Source organism: Pristis pectinata, chromosome 21 (assembly GCF_009764475.1).
Source record: "Pristis pectinata isolate sPriPec2 chromosome 21, sPriPec2.1.pri, whole genome shotgun sequence".
Lineage (NCBI taxonomy): Eukaryota > Metazoa > Chordata > Chondrichthyes > Rhinopristiformes > Pristidae > Pristis > Pristis pectinata.
Window position 1 is genome coordinate 32015443 of NC_067425.1, and position 27205 is coordinate 32042647.

The following is a 27205-nucleotide window of genomic DNA, read 5'->3' on the forward strand; positions in this document are numbered from 1 at the left end:
GTCGGAGGCGCCTTCAGCGCAGACTCAGTCGGTGGGGGGACGGAGTGAGGGAGATCGCAGCCATGTCGGGTAAGGCTGGCTCCGGCGCCGGGATATCTACACCGCCAGCGGCAGGGGGATGGTGCCGGGCCTCGGCTACCAGGTAGCCCGTGCTGCCTGGAGGCGGCGGATCCTCCTCCTCCTCACGCTATCCCGCCAGCCGGGCGGCGTGGTTTGAGGCCCCGGGCCGGGCTGCTCGACGCCTAGAGCCGGAGCCCGGGGGAGGGCTTGTTGTCGGCGAAGCCCTGCGCCGCCCGCCTTGTAGTCGAGGCGCACCGGCAGGCTGCTGGGTTTGGCGAGGAGCCGCCGCTCCGGCCCAGCGGTTCGGGCGGCGGAGCTCGGTGGGCGTGACGCAGTTCCAAATGTGCAGGCCGCAGGCCGCCATTTTAAGGAGGACCCGAGGGCTGGTGAACCTCTGCCTCCACCCAGGTTCTGGGTCCCCCGCGGTTGGCTCTGCCGGGCGGGCGAACAACTGCTGCTTATTCTGCTGCTTGCTTCCTGGCTGCTGCTCGTATCGTTAGAGTGACACAAACCGAGGCCATTGGGTCTACCGCGGCTCCCAGGAGAGCAATCCCCACAGTCCCATGGCTCTCTGCTTGCTTCCCTTGTGCCCCTGCAATTTACCAGTCCATCGGGTTCCCCTTTCTGCCGTTAATCTGCGATAAATGATAGCTAAGTAACCCAATAACACGTCTTTGGGTTGTGGGAGTAAATTCGAGGGTGTGGAGAGAACGTGTATTAAAACTGAAGTCAAATCTTCAGGACTTGGCTAGTTCCTACAATGTATTGAATATCTGGATTTGGAGTTAGCGGGAAACCACTGAAGGTAAATTGGGAGTGTTTAATGCATTTAATACTGGAGGCTTTGTGTCAATGCATATTTATTTAAAATATGGGTAAGAGAAGATATGTTAAAATTGGAGAAAGTTACAGAGAGAAGGAGTGATGTAGAGATGCACAAAACACTGATTTAGTTATGCAAGTAGTTAAGGCTGTATGTGATGACATTGATTCTTTGCATCAAACTAAGAGCAAAGAGTTGAACCTCCACAGTTCCTTGGGCTGGAGTTGGGTTATTTTATACTTTAGGTATCTTGAAGCAGCTGCCTTATGATTGTTAAGTACTAGGAGGCATTGCAGTTGGGTTTGAGAAGTTGGGGGTTATGAGATTTCTTTATAAATTGCTGTCTTGCCAGTTCAGAGTCAAAATCAAATTCATTGTCATATGAACAAGTGTGCATGCACAGGTGCAATGAAAACCTTACTTGTAGCAGTATCACAGGCACATGTTATATAAGCAGCATTCACAAGAAAAACATAAATTATGCACAATTTTTACAAGAAGGAACACAATTGGAACAAAAAACAAAGTTCATCTTGGTGCAAAGTGATAATTTCATTTTCAAAGTGATACACCCTCATGCCAATGAGGGGAAAGAAAATGACCAGTTGGTATTAGTGAAAGTGTTTTTAATTTTGGGCAACATGAACTTTCAATCTTGCGGTGATCTGGTTCTATGTTAGCAGTGAAGTTATACACTTTGTCCAACTGGACAACTGAACAGGCCCCTGAATGCCTCTTTCACAATCCAAGTTATAAATAAATGTAAAAGTTTGTACTGTGCAGAGTATTTGCTGTGTGGATTAAGCTTGGCTAAGGGCTATCAGTTTTTTTTGAGGCTTTCAGATGTTTCTTCTAAATACATGCTTTGCTTTAAATTGCTAAAGTGGCCAGGTTGCATGCAGATTTTAGTTTTAAGATGTAATTTTTCTTTAGCAATTCTTGAAGACTTCTTGTCTAATTGTCTTTAGTCAATTTTTCATACTCTAAATATCTTTTTAAGTCCTTAAATTATTAAAAGTCCATGGTACAGTTGTAGTTCATGTGTTGATGACAGTAATCCATTTTTTTTAAAAATTGGGTACAATTGGAAGATCTGTGTGGGTTAGTAGCCACTTTAACCTCCTGGTTTTTTAATTTCCTTGGTGAGTTTCTCTTTGTGGGTGTGTAACTTAGATGGATGCTGTCATTTTCCCTGAGGGGAATTTGTAGGTTGCTACTTTTTCTTAAACAAAAATGTTGTAACTGAATCTGATGGTGGACAAACTTGAAAGATGTTTGCAGAAGTAGATGCTGATTTTCATTTTTTTTGAGCAGATTATGGAAATTACAGTCAGCCTGGAACTCAAGCACAAAGGTATGCATGTATGTCTGTATCTAAAGGATAAAAATTGTGAGCAGTTAGGAGGGAGTGGAGGAATGGTAGAAAGACAGTAGTTTTGCAGTATCTATAAAAGTCAGTGGTTCGTTCACCAGATTTATGCTGATGAAGGTCCCAGATAACCTTTTATTCAGTTGTGTATTTGCCACTTGATTATATTTTTAAACAATATTTGTAACTGAATAAAAAATGTGCCAGTTAATCAGTGGCTTTTGTAATTCTAATGCTCTAATTGTCTAACACTTGTACTGTTGCCTATCACACTTTTAAATAAGCAAATGATCTGCAATAATTAGTGCTAAGCAAGGAGGTGGAAATTCAGAGAAATAAGATTTTAGGATAATGATCTAGAATGTTGGAATCTGTAAACTTCAGTAATTTAAAGACGTAGGATTTGGTGTATTTAACACTAGTGTAAATTTATCTAGCATTACATAAATGACATGGCTAACTGAATTGGGGTTTTCAGTTATTAAAGCAAGTGATTAATTCTTCACTATTAATTTTCCTCGTGGATGAAGATCATTAACCAGATTTAAAGTGATTGGGAACCCTTCTCAGGCTATGTCAGGAAAATTGAATTGTAGAGTGAATAGAATTTAAAATTGATGATTTTAAGTGGTGGATACATATTCAGTAGTTTTCAATTGAAAACTGGATGTAATACTTGCAGGGAGGGGTTTGGGAAGAGTGGAATTTACTGGATAGCTCCCAAGACCTGGCAAAGATTTGACTGATCAAATAGCAACCCTGTGTACTATTCTTATTCTGTGTACTGAGGGTATGTGGATTTGTGGTTTAATGGTGCCAAGCTAACGTGGATTTGTATCTTGGCTTTCTGTTTAAAACAAATGGTTTCTTGACATTGGCAAGGTTCATAAAAATAAATGAGAATTTTTTTTTAAAAGCCACTTCAGGAAAAAAAATCCAAGTGCATCACTACTGTTCTGAAACCAAGGAGAGCTGTGCTGGCATATTTGCTTTTTTGTCGTACATTAATTCTGGTAAATGTGTAAGTTCTTGCCTAACCTGTTCTTATTGTCTAGAATATCCCATTTTTGTTCATGCATTTCCTTTTTTGCAGTTATGGAGCCTATGGTGGACAGTCAAGCCAAAATTATGGACATGCTTCACAGGTATGTTAAACAAAGTAACTTCAGTTTGCAATTGGTGACATGGTCATATCATGGTGTAATGAAGGCCAGTGAACTTTCTAATGTCATGTTTGTACTTTCTCCTTGAAAAAAATAACTTCCACTGTGATCGGGAATTTAAGTTCTTGAATTAGTCCAAATTTTCTGAATTGCTGAACTTTTGAGTTGCAATATTTTACACTGACCAAAAGACTGCAGATTCTGAACCTGTTATTGATGTAGTATAACTTTTTTACAGCCATTTCAAATGTTCTTTAGGCATCTAGTGAATAAAGCTGATTTTGCTAAGTATCCTAATTGTGTTAATGGGCAGGTGTTCTGATTAATGCAACGGCAAGGGAACCTTTTCTATTTGGTCTCTTCCCCCTTGTGGGGTTCTTATGAAGGGACGGTAGCCTCCTCTAAGCTATCATTTTCTCTTCAATTACGGGAAGAGATTAGAAGTAAAAGGATGTTGTCACTGGGTTGTATTACAGACCTAACAGTTAACAGGAGAAAGAGAAACAGATTTGTGGCAGATATCAGAGAGATGCAATAAAAATAATGTTATCATGCTGGAGATTTTCAGTTTCCCAGATATTAACTGGGATTGCCTTAACATTTAAAGGAACTTTTGAGGTGTGTCCAGGAGAGCTTTTTGATACAGTAATTAGACCAACAAAGGAAGGAGCATTACTGAACACTGGGGAATGTAACTGGTCAAGTGGAAGGAGTGTCAGTGGGGGATCATTCTGGAGATACTGAGCTAACTCTATATTTTAAAGTGGTTATGGGAAAGGATAAAGATGGGTCAGTAAGGCCTTAAATTATATTATTAACATAAGGGAGGACCTTTGGCAAAGGTGGATTGGAAGCATCTCCTTGCAGGTAGTCTTCATCTGCATTGTGGGAGGCATTCAAAAGAGAAATAGCAAGAGTTCAAAGCCAACGTGTTCCTGTAAAAGCCAGGGTAAAATGCATGGGGAACTCTGGATGTTGAAGTTTGAATAGAGGGGGAAAAAGCATATGACAGATATAGAGAAATAATGATTTTTGGGCAAGGGGAGGTGCTTGAAAAAGAAATTTAGGAAGGCTAAGTGGGAAATTTTCAAAAAAAAAATCACTGGCAGACAGGATGCTGCCAAGCTGCTGCAGGAACTGGGGAAAAAAGATTGCTAGTGCTCTGGCTGGGATTTTTTAAACCTTTGGACACAAGTGAGGTAGCAGATGACTGGAGGACAGTAAATGTCTCATTTTCAAGAAAGGCGGCAAGGAAACACCTAGTTACTATAAACCTGTGAGCTTAACATCAGTGGTAGGGAAGATGCTAGAAAAATTGAGGCAGGGTGGTAGAAGGTTGTTTTGTGATTGGATGCCTGTGATTAGTGTTGTCCCACAAGGGTCGATCTGGGACCCATACTGTTTGTAATATACGTGAATGATTTGCATGGAATGATCAGTAAGCTTGTGAATGACAGAATGGGAGTTGTTGATAGGGTGGATGGTAATCCTGGGCTGCAAGAGATACTCATGTATTGAAGTGGGCTGAAAAATTAAGTTTAATCCAGACAAATGTGAGGTGATGTGTACACCAGGAATATTGGGGCTTTAAGGGATATTGAGGATCAGGGACCTTGGATTAAAAATCTATTATCTGTGTTGCCACCTTCAAGAATGTGGTTAGGACAGCATATGGGATATTGGTCTTCATTTGTTGGGACATTGAATACAGATGTAGGGAAGTTGTGCTCCAACTTCAAAACCTTGATCAGACTTCAGCTAGAGTACTGTGTGCACTTCTAGTCGCCACGCTATATGAAGGCTGGAGAGAATGCAGAGCAGATTCACCAGGATATAGTCTAGGATAGAACAGTTCAATTCTGAGGAGAGACTGGAGAAACTGTTCTCCCTGGAGTGGAGGCGGCTAATGTGGAACATAATTGAGGTATATAAAGTTGAATAAAGATAGGGTAGACTGTAGAGTTAGATAAAACTAGAGGATATGGGCTAGGGGCTGGAGGATGAGATTGGAGGGGATGTATGGGGGACCTTCTTGACCCAGAGAGAAGCAAGTACCTGAATGCGCTACTTGAGTAGTTGAAGCTGGGTTGCTGACAGCATTTAAGTGTCTAGATCAGCACTTGAATTGCTTGGGGACAGAAGCCTATGGGCCAAGTGTTGGCAGAGGGGGTGAATATGGTAAGGACGCCCACTGGTCAATGTGGACAAATTGGGCTGAATGGCATGTTTCCATGTTGTATGATTGTATGGCTCTGACTACTTGGACAGCCTTGCCTAGAGTTTGAAGTATTGTTTGTGGGTCATGGCTGTCTCTGGTATTCCCAATACTTATTATTCATCTGCAATTGTTGCTGAACTGAGGAGGCACCTAGAGTTAGCCAAATTGGGTCAGGGATGGAGTCCAGACCTGACCAGGTGTAAGTGGCAGATTTTCCTTCCTGAAAGATATTGGTGAACTAGACTAGTGTTACTGTGACTAGTTTTAACTCCAGACGTAATTACTTTTAAATTCGCTAGCTGCCATGGTGGGGTCAGACTTGTCTGGTTCAGTTGTCCAGTATTTTAACCACTGTGCCTTTGAAGTATGCAAGTGCTTGACTTCCCATGCTTATTAATATAATGCTATAGTGTGCTATACTGTTACTCTACAGTTCAGTGTGACTATTGGAGGTTGCATGTAGTAATATTTTGACCTGCCACCATTTTGTGTGCCTCTGAGGTGCTTGATTCCATATTAACATCGATGGGATTGTTATTAATTTCAGTTGCTTAACATGCATCTAACACTATTTGCAATACAACTTGAAGTATTAGATTAATTTTAAGCCTGAACATATTAAATATTTTTCAGTAAACCAACTTCTCTTCAATAAAAGTTGCCAAAATCTGGTGTTGAGATTTACTGTTGTATTTTTCAAACTTTCACTTCTATTGTAGTAGTGCAATGCTGAAAATGTCCTTTAAGTTGAACTGTGCCATTGGCATAGGGGCCTATATAACAATTACAGCACAATTCAGGCCCTTCGGCCCACAAAGCTGTGTCGAACATGTCCCTACCCTAGAAATTACTAGGCTTACCCATAGCCCTCTATTTTACTCAGCTCTACATACCGACCTAACAGTCTCTTGAAAGACTCTATTGTATCAGCCTCCACCACCATTTCCAGCAGCCCATTCCATGCACTCACCACTCTGAGTAAAAAAAAAACTTACCCCTGACATCTCCTCTGTCTACTCCCCAGCACCTTAAACCTATGTCCTCTTGTGGCCACCAATTCAGCCCTGGGGAAAAGCTTCTGACTATCTACCCTATCAATACCTGTCATTATCTTATACATCTCTATCAGGTCCCCCCTCATCCTCTGTCTCTCCAAGGAGAAAAGGCTGAGTTCCTTCAACCTACTTTTATAAGGCATGCTCTGCATCCCAGGCAGCATCCTTGTAAATCTCTTCTGCACCCTTTCTATGGCTTCCACATCTTTCCTGTAGTGAGGCGACCAGAACTGAGCACAGTACTCCAAGTGGGGTCTGACCAGGGACCTATATAGCTGCAACAATACCTCACGGCTCCTAAATTCAATCCCCCGATTGATGAAGAACAATACACCATATGCCGCCTTAACCACAGAGTCAACCTGCGCCACCACTTTGAGCGTCCTATGGACTCGGACCCCAAGATCCCTCTGATCCTCCACACTGCCAAGAGTCCTACCATTAAGACTATATTCTGCCAGCATATTTGACCTACCAAAATGAACCACTTCACACTTGTGTTGGATCCCAATTTGGCAATGCTACAAATTTGAGATTCTTAACTGTGTTCAGATTCTTCCATTACTTGCCACCACCTATCCCTAACCATGTCCTGCAACCCTCTGAATTCTGGCTTTCTGCTCGTTCCTGCTTTCCACTATTTGTGCTTCCTTTCTGGATGCCCTGGCTCCAAGTTAGAACATAGAACATTACAGCACAGTACAAGTCCTTTGGCCCATGATGTTGTGCCGACCTTTTAACCTACTCAAATCAATCTAACCTTTCCCTCCCACATACCTCTCCATTTTTTGTCTGTCATCCATGTGCCTATCTAAGAGTCTCTTAAATGTCCCCAATGTATCTGCCTCAACCAGCACCCCTGGCAGTGTGTTCCACGCACCCACCACTTTTTAAAAACAAAATTTGCTTCTGTTCTCAAATGACCTCCATCATTTTATTACCCCTGCTTTAAAGACACTAGTTTAAAATTTGGATGTTTGATTAAACTTTCAGTCATCATCCTGGTATGTTCTTCTGTGGTTTGGTGTCAAAGTTTGATGCTTGTGAACTATGGAGCTGCTTAATATTTTAACAGCATTACATCAATGCAAGTTGATTGTTATGTTCTGGCAGTTTGTGGTCTGTAAGCAATGCTTGGAAACTACAAATTTAAGAGCCTATTTAGGCTAATCTCAGGGTGAACTAATTTGTGACTATGGTCATATAAGGTGAGGCTGGCATCAAAGCACTTTAAAATTTGCAATAGAAGGTAATTCATTGCTACTCAATCCCTTGTCTGACAATGCTGAGTTTTGACATCGGGTGCAATTTGCCTCTTGTTTCAAGAGGGTGGTTATTTTCTGCGAATACCTGTAATAGTATTTTGCCTCTGATGTTTGTACACTGTTCATTTTCTCCATTTCTGCAGTGCTACTGCTTATTTCTAACTGCCCTTTTCAAGATTAACATTGTCCCAAACAACTTTGGCTCTTTGATCAAATGGATTATGAGTAATCTAATTTCTTGGAGTTTCCTATCAGCGGGAGGTGCTTGCCTACACTAAATCTGCTTCTGATCAAATTCCTGACCTGAAGGGCCATTGGTCATAAATTCTGCAAGTTTTGCGTCAGCTCTTGAGAGCAATGTTGAATTTTTATTAATATAATTTTTAAAGTAAAACCACATACATAAACATGCTGCATTTAAAGTAAAGACATATATATTTTTGAAACTTCCCCTTTCCTTGCAGCAGTTCCCTCCACTGAAATGGGGTTGGTGAACTTGCAGCAGTCTAACCAGGTTAGACTATTATGTATGATAGTTAACAAGTCTGTCTTGGCACAGGTTCAGCAGGCAGATTTCCCAGTGCTAATTGTATGTTTGTGCTCCTTGCCTGGAGTCCATGAGTACAATTTAGAGCACAGTGAAATTGCACCAGGAACTTGCTGTGAAGAAGATTGGGATATCATGAGCTTCCTGATGCAAGGTAAATTGACACTTACAATGGAAAATTACTAACTTATGATGGGATTTTTGGGCCTATCTATTGATTCTTGGTATTTTGGAAAGTGCTTGTCCCATGATAAATATCAGTTTATTTTTTTGGCTCTTAGTCCTGGCTGGTTAGCCTATAACTTAAATGCAGCCATTGATCTAGATTTTAGGGTGTCTAGGCTTGCTCAGACTAAAGCTGAGTTCGTAAGAAACTGGATGAAATGTTACTGTTTATAGCCTGTCTATTGTAATGCTTGCAATTTCTTTGCTTATTCCTTTTGAGATGAGTGTAATTTTTAATGGTGATTATTAATTTAACTGGATTTTCCACTTCAAAGATGCCTTTTACATGGTGGAAGCTAGAATCTCTGAGCATCAAGTCCAGCCTTGCAGTTAGCTGTTCAACACCCATGCTGTGCAATGGGAAAGTGTGCTTCTCCAGATATCCCAGCATTCAACTGGGAAATGTCTCCTGAGTCTGCACTATAGAATGGAGGTTTAGGCTACTTGGCTCCTTATCAGTAACATAATGGTGATCTTTTATCTTAGTGCCATTTTTCATGCACTAACCCCATATTCCCTGATGACTGACTAATCTAAAATGTTATTGCTCTTGGGCCTTGAATACACATCGTGGCTGGGTTCTGAAATAGAAAAATGAAGGTTCACTGCCATTTTTTTTTGAAGAAATTTTTTGCCATCTATGTCAAGCCCCTTAAGAAGTTTGTACATCTCACTGAGTTCACTTTTGTTGTTTTATAAATGTGTGTGTGTATGCGTACCCCACTTCATTTTAATTTTTCCTTTGTGACAGGCTCGCCATCTGTGGAATCAACCTAGTGAACCTTCACTGTACTCCCTCTATCACAAATATATCTTGGCTAGGGTTACCAGACATGTACATAATGTTCCAGTTGTCTCACCAGGGTATATTTGGTGCAAGACATCTTTGTTTATCTTTTGCAACAAATGCTGCAAGCTTTCAATTTTCTGTTTGTATCTCTTCCTTTCCCTCTCCCCTCCACTTCCTCCCCCATTCTCTCCCCCCCCATCCCCAGTTGATATACTCTTTTATATGCACTAGGTGTTCCTGATAATCTGATCCTATACCAATTTGATTCTGGCTCAATTGTAATCTAGGGATTAACCTGCTGTGGTTCTGTTTTTCAAGTTAGACCCTACTGACTTGTATCCCTTAAACAGAATTTTCTTTTCCATCAGAATCCAGTTTATTATCACTGACATTTGTTGTGAAATTTGTTGTTCTGCAGTACCGTATGAGAGACAAAGACATGAAAATTACTATAAACTACAAAAATAGTGTGAACAAAGAATAAGATTATGTTCAAGGACTGTTTGGAAATCTGGCGGAGGGGAAGAAGCTGTTCCTGAAACACTGAGTGCTGCTTCAGGCTCCTGTACCCCCTCTCCGATGGTAGTAATGAGATGAGAGCATGTCCTGGATGGTGAGGGTCCTTTAATGATGGATGCTGCCTTCTTGAGGCAGTGCCTCCTGAAGATGTCCTCGATGGCAAGGAGGGTTGAGCCTGTGATGGAGCTAGTGGAGTCTTCAACCCTCTGCAGCCTCTTGCATTCCTGTGCATTGGAGCCTCCATACCAGGCGGTGAATCGACCAGTCAGAATGTTCTCCACTGTACATCTGTAGAAATTTGCAAGAGTCTTTGATGTATCAAATCTCCTCAAACGCCTAATGAAGTAGAGCCATTTGGGCCTCAACAGCTAATTCTTTACTTTTGCACTCCCTGTGGAGCTTTCCTTAATCCTAGAAGGCAATACAATTTTTGGGACTTGTGGTTGCAGTCAACGGTATCTATCTTTGTTATATGTCCATGTTAACACTAGATCCCCTTTAAGCTACAGTGCTCTGGTTGGATTGTTCATTTTTTTTCAGCAGCTTACTGCTTTCATGAGTACAGACTGCAAGAACAATTGTTGAGGCTTCTGTTACCTTCTGGATCCCCCTGCCTAGTATGTCATTGCACTCATGTCTTGACTGAAGAAAATCAAAATGTATGATGGAACACAGTGGTAACTTTTCCCTCCCTCGTGCAATAGTATCTGAATCTCAAACTCTAGGTCAAGTCTAGAGTTTCGGTATTTTTGTCACCTAACTTCAATTAACCATTTTGTGATGGAAACTCAACCTGGGAGATAAAGACTATGAACTTTAATTACTGCAATTTAAAATTAGATGGGTAAGAGAATTTAACCAAAGCTAAAACAATTGTAGGAAAAAAAATTACTTGCTTGTTAAGTCCACAAAACTAGGTGCTGTTCTCTGCTGCCCTTAAGCCTTGGATGGGGTGGTGGTGCTGCTATGTCTCGTTGGTTACAGTGGGACAGTGACTGGATGGGGTGGTAAAAAGTTGCTTTGGGAATCCCTTGATTAAGAAAGATTTACAAATTTTCAGAATAGTGAAGTTGACTTTTTGGGGTATATTTGAGGCTCTTGACTATAATGTGTAATGTTGACAGTAAACACTGATTAGGTCTCCTATTAGGGGGAGAGTGATCTTTTTTGGCATAGCTGCTCTGCAAATTTTGGGTGTTGGTAGTTGTGGGATTTGCAGGGGAACAAAATGGCTAGAAGCTGGGGTGGGTTGTGAAGAGACTGCATGTATGTTTCATAATTTTAGGTATGAAATAATTGTAATTAATTGTAGTTAAGTTTTTTTTGAGTGAAATTCATCAGCTCTGGAAAATAACCAGAATATTTGTGCTGAAGTTAATGGGGGAAACACTTCGCGTTATGCAAAAGTTTGTAAATTTAAAGTTTTCCCACCATTTAACCCCATTGTAAACCAAGGGCTAACTTTGCATATCTCATTGGAATTGCATTAAAAGACTTTTGTTTGAAGGTAAAACATGCGATTTATTACTTTTGATAGTTGGTATGACTTAGTGTGGACCCTCTGGCGGTCCAAGACCATTCTGGCTAGAGCAGGTTAGTTGGTCCTTGCTGGTCTGCTGTGACCTGGTTTCCTTGCAGAAGACTGAGCCCAGGGCTGTGCCACAAGGAAGAATAGGCTACAGGTGTGCCAGTGAGGAATATTCTTCATTATTTACCTTGACGCAAAGATGCAACATTATTAAATTATTAGTTACTTGGCAAGAATGTAGTAGTCCTTTAAAATTATAGTTTGGGTGTTTTATTACTTTCTAGGTCTTTATTCTATTGGTATTATCAAGATTGGCAGATGGTGTTTAAGGAATTCTGCATTTACAAAGAAAAGTGCATTTGCAAAATACATTTGCTGTCTGTTCCCAGAGGTCGTGGCAGCAACAGGAGCAGAGTCCTGGAGCTTTAATGAAATAAAACAAAAATAGCCTTATTCAAAATTAAGGCAGGAAATGATATATTGGGTACATAACCATAGCAAATACCACTCTTTTTGACAATTGGTCGTCTAGAATATGGAAGAAATGTTAGTGGGGGGCCTTTGTGTATAATGGGTAGGAGTTTCCAAGTAATCAGTCTTATTTACTTTCATGTTCATGGTTACATTGGAGAAAGTATTTGCCATTTTTAATATTTTGTTAATGCAAATTCTTTAAAGATGTTATCGCAACCTCTTTTGTTCATCCATTGCCTGGTAATGTTGGCCAAGTTCACTTGCAAAATTTCCCAAGTAGACTTGCAGAAATATGATTTTCAGCTAAGTTGTACTTAATTGCACTATTCATGTATAATTGTTAAGACCCTCGGATTGCTATTCTATGCTCCCTGACTCTCCTCTGACCACTCCAAAATTAGTCTTTGGTGAATACATAACCTTTTGGGTGCTGGACCTTTGCTGCCACTAAGGCTGCTTAGTTTGGTCCTATTTCTGAGTTCCCATGACTTTATTGATTGTTCAATGATGGAACACACCAAAATCAGTCAAAGATGAGCTGATTATTCTTTGGTGGTCAACCAGCTTTATTGAGAATATTTGAGGTTTTGCAATTCTTTCTCAGTTCATGTTGTTGTTTTGATTTGCTGAGAAACTTTTGCTGGAAGGGCTTTACTTCATTTGTCACTTAATCATTGTTAATGTGCAGGCAATTGTGGAAAAACTAACAAACCTGTTCTGGAAGAAATGAATTTTATGATTACTTCCACAGTCTGTTTTTTGGATTGCTAATTTCCCCTGTATTCTGGAACCTCTTTGTTCCTCCCCTCCTATGGCCCATGTTAATTGAGATACAGGCACAAACATGGTTTATCATTGGCAAACTGATTCCTGTATTCAAACACCACCACCCGTGCCCCCCGCAACCCCAACAAAACCCTAATCCACTTCAGCCCCATTTGGTATTAAGATTGAGTGGGAGGGGGCTAAATTTAAGGGTTACTACATTTTTCCTTGGGATCATTCAAAAGTATCTATTATTATTTTGCTGTGATTAATGGCAACTTTTAAGTTTGTTGCTCAGCAGCTCCAGTTTGCTTGCATTCTGGGTGTGGTTGCCTGGCACATTCTTGTTTTTGAACACTGGAAATGTGGACTCACCAGAAGAATAGTGAGCTTGTTGTCTGTTTCTTTACATAGCTTCATCATGCACATGATTTCAAATAATTCCTCCACTTTATATTTGGTTGTGTTCTTGTGCTTTTCCTTGGTTTCATAATTAACTAAAGCTATATAGTTAAGTGTTCTGCTTTAAAGTGTGGATTTTGGCACTGCATATCTACACAAATGATTTGCAAGTATAAAGGTGGACCTTTGAGCAACTGGTCCATGCTGGTGTATATTACACTTGAGGATCCTTCCCTACTTCTACTCTGTGCAACAACATTATTTTGTATGATGGGATGGTGGTCGAATCTATAATGCCTTTCATGACCTCAGTCCCAGAATGCTTGACAGCTTTTAAGTAATTCTTGAAATTTGGTCATACTTGGTAGCCAATTTGTGCAGAGCTGGGACTTGGAAACAATTCTGATTCTTGTACATGGCTACATTTGTTTATCCCCATCTTTCTTAGGATTTGACAAAAAGTAAAACTATCAGAACATCTGCTTTGTTCTCTTCTAGTAATGTAGAACCTCTTTGTGTAGTAGGATGATTCCTTTTAATGGAATAGGAATTCTTCACAATTCTGCAAATTGTACATTAAGATTTTATACAATTGAAAACATTCTTGCTTTCAATCTCCTGGTTTTGCCTGGTCTTGTCACACACATTTTACCTACTTCTATATCTACGTCCCACTCATTCTTTAATTTCCAGACTCTAGCCTTAATCAGGTGCAAGTCAGTGCATTTGATAGTATTGAAATTTTATGTAACAATTGTACACCTATTTTTCCAAGTATGTTAACGTCTTTTAGCACAGCCTTCCCTGGTATTGATCATGACCTTCAGTTTTAGTATCACACTTGACACTGGTATGAAGTCTTAGCAGCTGTAACTGCACAACAGTTTGAAAGTCTTTGTATCCTCACAGCTGTTTGATCTGAATCTCAAGCTTTAATTGGCTATCCCTAGTCTGGGGGTGACTATTTGGAAAATGCTTGAGTGAACAGTTAAATAGTTAAAAAGCTGATGACAAAACTACCCTGGAAATATTTAAGAGAAATAGTTTGCCATTCCTTAAGATGAATTATTTTAAATGGCCTGACTGACCTGTTTGTCATATGGCAATTAAAGATTGGTTCCTTCATAGCCTATTTTTGGGGAGAAACTTGACATCTATTCTTCATTCTAAATGCTTTTTTAAATGTCAGACAAGAAATTTTCAGTTTTACTTTGGGACCAAAAGTCTCAAATTATTTTTCCTGTCCTGGTTATTGACTGCAAAACAGCTGTATGAACAGTGAGGTTGATCACTAATTTGGTTGAATCTTTTGTTCCAGCTCTGGTGTTAGTATTTTGCAAGTTAGTAGTCTTATTGTCTGATCATCCATCCAGACAAATTCATTAGTACATCAGATGTCTTGATGGTAACTTCCAACATTTTTGTACAGCATTAAATAGCAGTACCTGACAGGCCCTTGGGTTGAAATCTTGAATTTGCTGTCATCGTAGACAGTTCAAGGCCAGATATTTTAATCACAACAATTAAGACTGAAAGCTCCATGGTGGTAACAAGAAATACATCTGCCTACTTGTATGGAAGGCCTTCCTCATATACACAGCATTTACTTGCTCTTCCCAGGGGAAGAGATGTGTAGAGTAGCAACCTGCTGAAATGGAGATGTCTTGTCATTCAATGGCATCTACAAATCTAGAATGTTACTGTGGGCTTTATATTGAAAATGATACACAAGTACTTTTTTAGATACTGCCTCTGAACTTCAAGAATGATAGCTATCCTACTTTACATTTTGCTCTGTACGTGGGGATAGGGCATGTTGCGCTTTAAATGTTTGTTCCACTACCTCCCCCTTGTCCTTTCCTCCTGATTTGAATCCTGCATCCATGCTCATGGTAACCTTTAACTTCGGCAAACCAGACTGGAGCCTGTTTTGTCTTTGAAAATCTGTGCAAGTGCCTTTGTAGTAGCTGCAGTTATGCATTTATGAAGTAGATCTATTGGGAAAGGAGGATTAAAGATGGATCCATGAGTTGTGTGCTGGTAAGTCATAATGTCAAAATGTGGAAATGTTTTAGCAGAATACCCATTTGGGAAGGAAGTGTAATTAGGTGGGTATATGCAAGTCAAACAGTTTTGTAACTAATGTGCATCTCTCTGCTAAGGGTTATGGTGGCTATGAGCAGTCTGGTGATGCATCTGGATATGGACAAGGCCAAAGTGGGTATGGTTCAAGTTATGGACAAGCGCAGTCAGGTATATCATGTTTTTGTCTACATTGTAGCTTTTCTTGAAAAGTGCAGCTACATCAGTGTAAATTTTCTTTCTCTGTTGCAGGGTTGAATTCTCAGTCTTCAACGTCTGGTTATGGGCAGAGTGGGCAAGGCTATGGAAGTGAGAGCTCTCGTAATACTTATGGGCAGCAACAGATGTATGGAAGTTATGGACAGCATTCAGATTCTCCTAGCAGGTAATGCCCCAGTAATTTAAGATGTTTAAATATTTCAGATTTATTGCATTTTGAACCAGAAAATTAATATTCAACCCTTCAAACCTCCTGGTCCTGGCTTGAAATATACAAGATCACCATTGTACATGTCTTTAATTTCCCTATGCCATGTAATGGGAGGTGTTTCAATAAGTATATTGGAGCATATTGTTTCCTCCTATTCCCAAATATTTCACCTGCTGTTTTAAATCATGTCCTAACTATAATTGACATGTGCTTGCTATTCGTGCTCTTGTCTCCATGGGAGTGGCACCCTACACTCTAGTTCTACTCAGCCACTCATTTACCACTGCCTGAAACCACCTGTTTCTCCTTTAGATCCTCATTTGGATTCCCTAAAATATGTGCCTAATTTATGAATGTGGCATTTCTTTGTGGGGACTGGATTTCTTGGAGGCTTTTCTTTTTCCTCTAGAATTTCCAGCCCGCTATTGTTTACAAATTACAATAGCCTGTACTGCCAACCCTCCTATTTCCCAACTGTACCAAACATGGCCTTCCCAAGTATATTCTCCCTCTCTCTCAGGAACTCGGGTACAGCACATCCAGTGCTTGTGTCACTTGGCTAGCCACATCAACAAATGCTTTGGAACTCTTTGTACACATTACAAAATTGTTTATAGAGCATGCCTTGCCAACTTCCTGTACCATTTAATGCCACACTTAAGTAAATAACTAATTTATTTTAGCCTAGGCAAATTTATTCTACTTACCCCTGATTGACTTATTGTAACATGGGGTTGAATGAGTCCTGGTCCTCCCAATCCTGACTTCCAATTTGAGCAGCTGCAGAACAAGGACTCAAAATGGTAAGTAATTCTTCATCCTGCAACTACTGCATGACTGTTATAATACACTTGATTTTTGGAAGGCTTTGTGTTGCTATTCGGTACAATCCTGAGTCAATATGTGCATTTGCTACATGGCACTTGCTCCCAGTGGTGCCCCAGCCTTACTACACTGAATTACACGTTCTTTTAAAATTAGTCTTGGTTCAGGTTATAAATTAAAAATCCATTAAACAAGCATTTTTTGCTACCAACTTCAGATCAGAATTTTCATTCTACATTGCTCCTGTATCAAGAAAATCATACTTGCTCCCTGCAGATCTGTTCTGTGTTCCATTTCTTTTAGAAAGAGTTCTGTGTTCTTTGATCTCTAGCTTTCATTTTTAGCTTCCTGGATTGCACTACAATTGTTCAAGCTGTATCCATATTTGATTGATCTCTTGCCATTTGAGTACAGATTCTTGAGAGGACTGCACTGTTATCTCAAACTCAATACTATACACTAGCATTTGTGAAATTTTGGTGTCCAGTTTTAAACAGCTTGAAATGTACTTTGCTCTTGTGTGTGATTCCTGGCTGTCTAGCTTGGTATAACTTTTTAAATTGTAATTTGTCTATTTTTTCCTATAGAAATGTCATGGCCCCTCTTCTCAATACTGCTTTACATTTTACTAATTTTGTTATTTACTCACCCATGAATCTCATTCTCTTAGCTGCCTGCCTGTTAGTGTGATTGCCAAGTTTGGGCTTTTTTTCCTACACTTGTGCAAAGGCAACAGACGCTGGTAAGCTGAAACAAAATAGTGGAAATATTTGGCTCAATATCTGTGGAGAAGAAAAAATAATCTTTCTGCAAGTCTTTAGTTTGAAATACTATGATTTTTTTTGTCCATTGATGTTGTTTGATCTACTGAACTTGGCCAATTTTCTTTTTTTTCCCCTTGATTGTAAATAGCAGGATACCTGAAGATTTGAATTGATAATGGCCTCAAACTGCTCTTTACTAGGTCCTCTAAATCATGACTCATTGACCTGAATTCAGAACTACATAGGTTTTCTTAACCTTTTGATAGCCAAAAGTTTGGACACTAGGCATGCTTTCCTCAACCAGGAGCAGCAATGCCAGTGCTTGTCTACTAGACAAATTTGGAGCTTCCATAGTGAAACAATTCCATTTAATCATTACTTCTCTCTTGCAGTTATGGCTCAAAATCAGAAACAGAATATGGTAACCAGTCAAGCCAATCAAGTTACAATCAACCAAGTTACAGCCACTCGACCTCATACCATCCACCGCATGAGAGCTATGGTCAGCAGAGATCAGGTAACGTATATCGTAGTGGATGGGAAGAAAATTTGGTGGGGTGGGGTGGATGTATAACTATTCTCCAGTTTAATGTTTGGCAGAGTTTCTTGCTGTCCAGTCAACTCCTAATTACTTGAAGGATTGGGATCCATGTACTTGCATACTACAAGATGTTCTCCTGGTTGTGCTGTCATTCCTTTAATTTACCTGCTGAGGAAAGTTGAGTATGTTGCAGAAGGAATGAAGCAACATGTTTAATGCCTTTGTTTTCCATTATCCATGGGGGCACTTTGCCTCTTACCCTGCATAATTGAGAATTAGAACATTACAGCACAGTACCGGCCCTTCAGCCCACGATGTTGTACTGACATTTTATCCTGCTCTAATATCTATCTCGCTGTTCCCTCTTGTATAGCCCTCCATTTCTCTCTTTCATGTGGCTATCTAAGAGTCTCTTAAATGTCCCTAATGTATCTGCCCCCAAAACCTCTGGCAGTGTTCCATGTACCCACCACTGTTTTGTACCATGTACCTACCACTATGTGGGGGTTTCCACCCCCATACCTTTCTTCAATCACCTTAAAATTATGCCCCCTTGTACTAGCCATTTTCGCCCTGGAAAAAAGTCTGACTATCCACCTGATCTATGCTGCTTATCATCTTGACTGACTCTTGTGGAAAATATAACTATCAATGAGTCTGAAAAGTAGCAAGTTTGTTTATGATTTATCTTTTCTTGTCATCTTCCCCCACCCCCGGTATCTCACTACCTTAAGATGACTACGAGCAGGATAGACCTGGCAGGAGTAAATTTGGAGATGACAACCGAAACTTTGGCAGACAACAGGGTAATGGCGGTAGAGGTCGTGGAGGATACAGCCATAGTGGATATGATGGTGACAGAGGGGGACGTGGTAGAATGGGGTAGGTGTTTTTTTGACCTTAATCATAACTTGTCTGTCACTTGTAGCATTTTAGCAGTTTATATATAGTGTTCTTATTAATCACCTTTTCACCTCAAGTTTTTAGTCAAGTTTTTTCTCCAAAATTAAGATCAATATTTTCTGTTGCAACCTGGTCTGGAAAGCTTCATTAACTCTGCATATTGTGCAGGGAGGAGTTGTGATTTATATTTAAGTAAATATTATTTACTCATCTTTATTGATGTTGGTTCATTGCACTTAGACTGGCTTTTACTTAGTTATCTTTCAGTATCAATAGTGACTGAGCAATTATGAAGCTTTCGACCACATTACTCTGTTACACGTTCTCTGACCAGTGTGGTGGTGATGTATATGCTGGCTGGTTGCCAATAATTTTTTTATCTCCATTCTTTTAATGGGCTGAATGGATTAAAATACAATTCAAACTTGAAACTATACTAATGAACAAAAGTGCCCCACTTTTGTGTTTGACCCTTAATGTATCATGTATCTTGCCAGCCTGCTCCATTTTAATTTCCGTTAATTTTAAATTTCAAACTATAATGTCCACATATTAACTCCTTAGACCCTTGAACAAACAGTGTCTGTGCTTCAATTTGCCAATCCATTTTTAAGACCCCAGCTCCAAATCTTAATGTATTTATTGAAAATGAGGTATATAAATTGTAATTTTTTTTTGCTTTTGGGAGCTATTCCTTCAATTATGGGTTTTCCATCAAGATTTTCCACATGTATTGGCAACCTGTAGGATTTTGAAACATGTTAGATTTCCATTGTTAATGCCCTTCTGGTTGCAACATTTCAGTAACATCTAGTACTGTATGATTTGGCTGCCTATTTGAACACTGAGTTCAGTGTCCTTTTTCTCTCCTGCATTCCTGATTCTTGTTTATAATGGCAGCTGCAACAAAACTGTGTGACATCCCCTGAAATAAGCAATTTCTAGTTTCTTAGTACTAGAATTTTAGGTTTATTTTGAGTTGGGAACAAAGTCAAATGGTTGTGATTTCAAGTTCTACTGACAGTGGTGTATAATCTAGAGTGATGTGCTTTTGGTGAGAATTTTGACTCTTGGTGGTGGCTGGCGCAATCGTATTGCCTTTCAGGGCAATTAAGTAAATTTTCTCAATGCTGTCTGAAGTCGTTGGTCATCCATCAGTTTAAGGTATTGATTACAATTTGGATGGATTTTATTTGCATAACTATGATCACATCAAGACTTTTACATGTCATGCATTAGGATTTAAGATGCTACTTAATTGTTCCTGCTCTTTGGCTAATGAGAAATTATTGAGCTTTGACTTTGGGTTCACAAATGCATCATCTGTCTCCCACTTAACTAAAACTGACTCTGGCTGAACTGCATTGTGAATGTTATAATTTCCACACTTGAGTATCCTTTACTAAAATTTACAATTGCTGAATAGTAATGATTTCCCTTAGTTTTTTCTAGATTTATGACATTGAGTTCATAACTGTTTGCAGATCAATAGTTGTATTTTCTAATCAGTCAGCACTCTTGATTTCCCAGAAGGAAATGAAGGCCTTCACCTCACAAATGATAAGAGTTTTGAAGCTAATCTTTTCAATGTCTGTGGTGCAAGTGTTAAAGTAATGGTATACAAACAATATTTGGTAATGTAGCCATTTTAAGATTGCAGTGTATTTTTACGAGGCAGTATATTTACAGTTCTGATACTTAAATGGATCAAGGATAAGAGATAAAAGTATTGTTTGCAATGCTTTGTTTACAAACATTTTAAAATGATGGGTACAATTGGGTATGCAAGCAGTTCAATGTGGATATTGGTTTGAGGGTTGCACATTGAGTTTTGAAGCCATCAGAAGGCAAGATTTTTACCAAGGGGTGCAAATGACCTCTATCTGCACAAGGGGTTGTCAAGTTATTTACCATGATCTCCTGTATAGTATTCGACATTTTCCATTTTCTTCTCCTAAAGTGGCTAGTTTCCATAAGACGAGCAAAAAAAAACTGGATGCTGGAAATCTAAAGCAAAATGCTGGGACAACTCCAAGTAAGGCAGCATCCATAGAGTGAAAGTTGCTGTTCTGATGAAGGGTCATTGACCTGAAGCATTGACTTTCTCTCTCCATGTTGCTTGACCAGTTGAATTCTTCAAGCATTTCCTTTTTTTTACTTGGAAGTCAGTGGTGTCTTAACATTTCAAGTAGATGATTTAACACAGAAGGTAAATGTTAGGCTTGTGCCCTGTTCTGTATCACTTTATGGTCCATTTATTAGTTTGACCTCAGTTAATAAATTTTGGAGGAGAACTCCAGCATTATCTTGTTCCCCTAACCCAAGCAACCGATAATCAGCTCAAGCATATAGCTCCAATTGGCATAGTATTTTTGTTAACTGGTGGAGGTGCAAGCCAGCAAAGCTTCATTAGTGTATCTGGATTTACTGCAAGTGGATGCTGTAGTATTTGTTAACTTGGTTGAGGATGATAGCTATAGTATTTCCATGGCTGATTTTGTATAAACAAGACCATTTGGAGGTTTCATGGGGAGGGAAAGGCTACAACATTCTACGCTTTTTGATTAAACAATGCTTATCAATACTGGCTCCTAGTTGCACTTCATCCATAACCTCACTTGTGATTTTTGGAAATTACTGTATATTTAGATTTAAAAATTCCTGTAAATAGTTCTTGTAACATGTGGAAGAACACTTAAAAGATTCAGATTATTGATCTGAAGCATTAACTGTGTCTCACCACAGATGTTACCTTGACCAAAGTCTCAACACTTGTATAAGCATACTGTGCTTGGGTAATTGGATTGTTGAAACTTGCACAGTACCACTTATCAGTGCAAGATGAGCTGTTAACTTTGATCATAAGAGGCATTTTTATTCAGTTTAATTTTGACATTGAGGCTTCAAACTAAAAATAAGACTTTGGTTTTTCTACTTCATAGGATTCCCTTACAATCTATTGTATTAAGTATTACCACACACATCTACCTTTTGCATACCTGTGATTATGTACATATTTGAAGTAAGGTTATTAAAATTGTTCTGTGTTAACTTGCTCTGCATTTTGTGTGTCACAGGTTTCAGAGTGAATGAACTAGTACACTTCTCGACCTCTTAAATGAAGCTTGTGCTTTGTGCACACCTTTTGGTTTCTGAAGCTGCAAAAACACAAATTGCAATAAAGCAGTTTTAGTAGCTTTGGATTAAAAAAAACAAAATTGGCTAATAGACATATTCATCTAAAAGATAAGTGGCAGGTACACTTCAATAGCACTTCAAATTATGAAAGATTTGCACTTTTCCTGAGAACTAAGACAGGAAATTGCCATCAAATCTTGAAGTAAAGACCTTTGTAAACAACTTGTGATGGAAGATTTTTGAATAACTGAGTTGTGCCACCAATAATGAACCAGGACATATTATTGGTCAATACATTATACCTTCAATCATCGGGATAAAGCCTTTTTGTTTCAACTTGTAACTGGCATGAGGAAAGCATCATTTCTTCAATTTTTTCCTCTGCAGCGGTGGTGACCGTGGTGGCTTCAATAATTTTGGTGGTAAGTTGAGAGTATTGGAACTATTCTAGTGAAATTCTGACATTTGTGCCATAAAGCCACCATTTCCACATCTTGCAGTATTGGAACATTCAGCATTAACTTCTGTGAGTGTATACAACCTGGAAACTTCGAGTCGGCAAGGGAATGTGAGTTCCAGTTCGTCAAGGGTGGCGGGTAGAAATGATCCTTTCAAGATTTTGTTTATTTTATATGCAGGTACAATGTTCCTATTGGCATTATAGAAACCCATTGCTTAAAATCTGTTCAAATTACTACTTTGATCCAAAAGCGCATTTGTATTGAGCTGTTTTGAAAATTGCCAATTATGATCTCCTAGTATGGTTAATGTTCAGGCAGAACAACTGTGAAATAACTTGCTCGAGAGGAATCCACAATCCCATAGGGATTGCATTTAAAAATTGTTTTCTTGTCTACATTTCCTGGACTTAAAGGTCTTAACTGAAATGACTTGGGTTTTACTGCAAGGCGATGTTATTTGGTGTGTGCGGAGGTTACTTATGCAAATCAAGAAACTGACAACTGAGCTGGCTGAGTGATATTATCCAAACTCGAGCATTGTTGTTTATCAATTTTCCTTAACTTGCTTTTCTATATTAATGTGCAAGTCATTTCCTACACCCAGACCAGCATCAAAGACAGGAATTGGGAAAGTGTTCTCCATTATAAAGAATTTTTTCATAAGTTGTGTTTTGGAATACATGTCTAAAATATTATTCAGCCTGCACCCATATGTAAATTGAAGTACATAAGATTGCCTGTTGTAAAGCCTAGAATTAATAGTACCATTGGTTGACGCAATGTTTGGCACTTGAAGACCAACATGCTGAAAATGGCTTTATGCAAATTGTTGCATTAAACAGGCAAATCATGTTTGCATATAAACTCTTATGTAGTGATGATTGTACTAGGTTACAAATAGGTGGTTGGTTTTGAGACCCCTAAGAAATGAAGTGGTCTATGGCTTTCATGTGGCCAAGCATGCAGATCAATTCTGGGCTTAAACGTAGAAAGGGGGGAGCATATTCAATGGTGGTATGGATAATATTGCTCCCAAAGAAGCTGGAAACATTTTATAGTTGTACTTATGAATATTCTTACTTGTGCTTCATTTAACACTTAGTGATTTAGAGTTCTTGTACTTATTCTGCAGGCTCAAGAGATCGTGGACAAGGTCCTAGTCCTGGTAGGCAGACCTCAATATTCTACAAATTACTGATACTTCTACTATATCTACTATATCTGATTGTCAGTTGGGCATATGCAGGATTTAAATCTAAACCAGATCATTTGTATGGGCCAGTTGTCCACATGATCTAATTTAAAATTGGTTTACAGAAAACTGGTCTCATCAAATTCATAACCTGCCTTGGTAAATACCCTGGGTTATTAACTTTAGGCAAACTATATTCTTCCTGCCCCAGATAGCTGGTTCACAACAAATCTAATTCTGCACTCTTTCAGAGAATAGGCTGCAAGGATACATGTGAAGGAGTACTGATAAGTGTCCTCAGATCTGGGTTAAAAGGCTCCTATGCTGTAATGAAATATGACAGTCCTGGTGGCCTAAATATGCTCCGTTGCAATTAGATTTGGCTTTGGCTGCAGAATGTTTGAGTTCCCAACAGAAATGTAGTTTGAACTTGTTTCCTGATGATCTGACTTGTAATCTTCATCTTGTAAGTTTAATACCTGCAGTGACGAGCAAAACCAGTAAATATGTCTTTTTGTCCACAGCTTCTGATGATAACTCTGATAACAACACCATTTTTGTCCAGGGCCTGGGAGACGATGTGACAACCGAACAAGTTGCTGAGTTCTTTAAACAAATTGGTGTGATTAAGGTTTGTATGTAATACCTACCTTTTTGCCTGCATTTTCTCGAAGGATGTGGATTAGTGATCACCCACCTTGCTGGTCTATATTTTACAGATTAATAAGAAAACTGGAAACGCCATGATCAACCTCTACACTGATAAAGTGACAGGCAAACTGAAAGGTGAAGCAACAGTGTCTTTTGATGACCCACCATCAGCAAAAGCAGCAATTGATTGGTTTGATGGTAAGATACTTTTAATATAATGTTGGGGGAGACACCTCTTGCTGGCAAACTCACCAGTTAATTAGCCCATTCATTCTTGTAGCAAGCTCCAATACTTGGTCTTCGAGGACCCTGCTGTAGCAAGGTCCCCTGAATGCCAGTGGCTTATCCTACCTCGGTCATTAACTCTCAAAGATGTCTTTGACATTTAGAAGCATTCAAAAACAAGCACTTTTTTAAAATGAAAACTATATTTACACAAAGCATGGATGCAACTTCGCTATATTTGCATTTTGCCCATTCTGTTCTTACTGTTAAAATTAATGGTGCAGTTGGGCTTTTGACAAATTAATCTGACACAGATTCAGCAGCCAGATTTCTGGGCTAATTTGGATTCAAAGTAGCACAAGTGTTCAAAGAGCAGATGTACCTGACATCCAGTGCTCAAGAGTTTGTGTTAACTTGGTTAAGGCCAGCAGTTCTAAACTGATCTCAAGCTTTAAGTGGACAATCAGGAACATCTGACGACCGGTAGTAAAAATGTGTTGAATATCTAAATGTAACAGTGGCAAGGCATGAAATTTGGTTACAAAGGCAATTGGTCAGATTTGCCCCACAAAATGGTAAATATGACACTTTGCAATGAGTGAGGGAACATTGACATGCAGAATAGAAGCTCAGCTGCTCTCCAACACGACCAGTTCACCTGGACATTAAGGCAACTATCTTAACCTCCAAAGATAGCAATTCTAGTATTGACATTTCCACTAAGGATGCTGTTGGTGACCAGTTTACATTGCTGCATTATAAACTATATTTGGGGGTTTTTACTGCTTAGTGAGGTACAAGAATTGTATCTGGAGCAAGTGGTAATTTTAATGTAGGTTTTGCTTATCAACATTTTTGATAGCTCTGAAGTGACTGACAATGCAACTTTTTCAGGAAAGGATTTCCATGGAAACGTAATAAAAGTTTCCTTCGCAACAAGGCGATCAGAGTTCGTACGAGGTGGCAGAGGTGGTCGTGGAGGTATTTCTGTTTGGCAAAACTGATTTTTACAAATGGTAATGATCTAAATTTGCTTGTGAAGTTTGACAATGGGAATCTTTATTTGTAGGTGGCCATATGGGTAGAGGACATGGGCGTGGTTTTCAGGGTGGCGGTGGTCAAAGAGGTGATGATTGGACTTGTCCAAATCCGTAAGTTGTGTTGAAGTTTTAGCATTTGCTTTGTCATTGTTGATGACCTGGCCTGCTTTATGAATACTTCCCAATTTAAGAGCATATCTCAATTCATTCTTATCACCCCAGCTATTAGTGTTTTAAATTATTTTGTTTTCTAGATCGTGTGGTAATGTCAACTTCTCATGGAGAAATGAATGCAACCAGTGCAAAACACCCAGAGTGGATGGTGGTGGAGGTGGTGGTACGTATTACTGGATGAAGTAGGAAAACAAGGTATTTTGGTGTACAAGAACTATATTAGTCTTGAAAGTTGAGTGCCTGGAATGCTTAAATGACATTGAGGTTTGAAACTTGTTTCAAGTGATTTGGCTTTATTTCAATCCTAGGTGATTTGAAACATCCCAAGATTTTTTTATAAAAGAAAGATGTTTCTTTCCTCTAGAACATCATGGCAGAGGTGGATTCAGAGGCCGTGGGGGTTACCGTGGAGGCAGAGGTGGAGATCGTGGTTTCGGGGGTTCTGGAAAAATGGGTGGAGGAAGGTATACTCAATGTTTTTGATTTCAGTTTTTATTCCCCTTCTTCTCCTCCCCCACTCAAATCCCACACGTGGTTTCTTAATGTGTTGATATTCAATTATTATAAAACATACTGTGATTTTTGTTTTGCATGCTTTTAGTCTAAAGCTGCATGTTAAAGCTGGTTTGCTTTTTCATTTGTAAAGCTTGAAGGTATTTGTGGCTTTTAATGAATAGCAAAACTAAATGTGGGGCAGCAGGTGGGTGGAAATGCCACCACACCTTCAGGTTCTCTCAAACATCCTTGGAATATTGTTGGGTTAAATTCTGAAATTCCATACACAACTGTATTGTGGGGAGGCACCTTCAGAAGGTGGCCTGCCATCACCTTCAAGGTCAAATCAGGGATGGGCAAGTAATGTTGGACTTTTTTTAAAAAAAAATCATCTCCAAGTAAAGATTTCAAATTGTGGGGCTCAGTGCTGCAGTTCAGGTAGCATCTATGAAGAAGTTAATGATCCAATGACACGATGTGCAAGTCCAGCTCCAAGTGCTGGAGCTTGATGTTAGCAGGTATTTTTTGTGTGGGGTGGGGGAAAATTTATCTTAATGGCTTTGTTTTAAATTTCAGAAGTGATCACAGATCGGATCGACGTGATAGGCCTTACTGAAAGCATCCTGGGAACAAGATTTTTTCTTTAGTGGTGCTTCAACATTGATGCAATGTAATGTACTTTTTCCACTGTATTTGAAGATGAAGATTAAACTGGATTTTTAATAAATTGCCTGTACAGTGACTTGTCTTTGACTACTCTAGTTGGGTCATAGCATCAGCATAGCTGTTTGTTTCGTGTAAACAGTACGCTTGTGTGCAACTGGTTCATTATGTCGTCTTGGGTAGTATCTTTCCCTTTTCTGTATAGAGGGATTCATAAATTGTATGAAAATGTGACTGCAATACTTTCAGTTAAAGTTCAGTTGAGTTTTAATAATGGATACTAAACATGTTGCTCTTTTCTCTTAATTTGAAATCTGCAATAAAAATGTGTGTATCCAATGGTTTGGTTTCTAATATCCTGTTACAATAAGTGTGGCTAATGACTACTTTTTAAATATTGCTAACTTCATCTTTTTGT

At 39.2% G+C, this 27205-nt stretch overlaps 1 protein-coding gene across 1 annotated transcript; it reads left to right on the plus strand.

Annotated features, from left to right (window-relative positions):
• LOC127581345 (RNA-binding protein FUS-like) lies at positions 1-26851 on the plus strand. The gene is made up of 16 exons (XM_052035669.1): positions 1-69; positions 2198-2237; positions 3346-3397; positions 15366-15456; positions 15538-15670; positions 17697-17821; positions 18580-18727; positions 22274-22308; positions 23480-23512; positions 24064-24170; positions 24259-24388; positions 25310-25396; positions 25485-25566; positions 25710-25792; positions 25994-26093; positions 26701-26851. The coding sequence occupies exons 1-16, from the start codon at positions 63-65 to the stop codon at positions 26738-26740; spliced, it is 1293 nt and encodes a 430-aa protein (XP_051891629.1). The 5' UTR covers positions 1-62; the 3' UTR covers positions 26741-26851.
• The last annotated feature ends 354 nt before the right edge of the window (positions 26852-27205 follow it).

What these genes read in the sequence shown, in the direction of transcription:
- LOC127581345 (XM_052035669.1), top strand. An exon ending in TGGCTTCAATAATTTTGGTG is followed by an intron (nt 22,309 to 23,479) that starts GTAAGTTGAGAG and finishes CTTATTCTGCAG; the next exon opens with GCTCAAGAGATCGTGGACAA. An exon ending in GGAAAAATGGGTGGAGGAAG is followed by an intron (nt 26,094 to 26,700) that starts GTATACTCAATG and finishes TTTAAATTTCAG; the next exon opens with AAGTGATCACAGATCGGATC.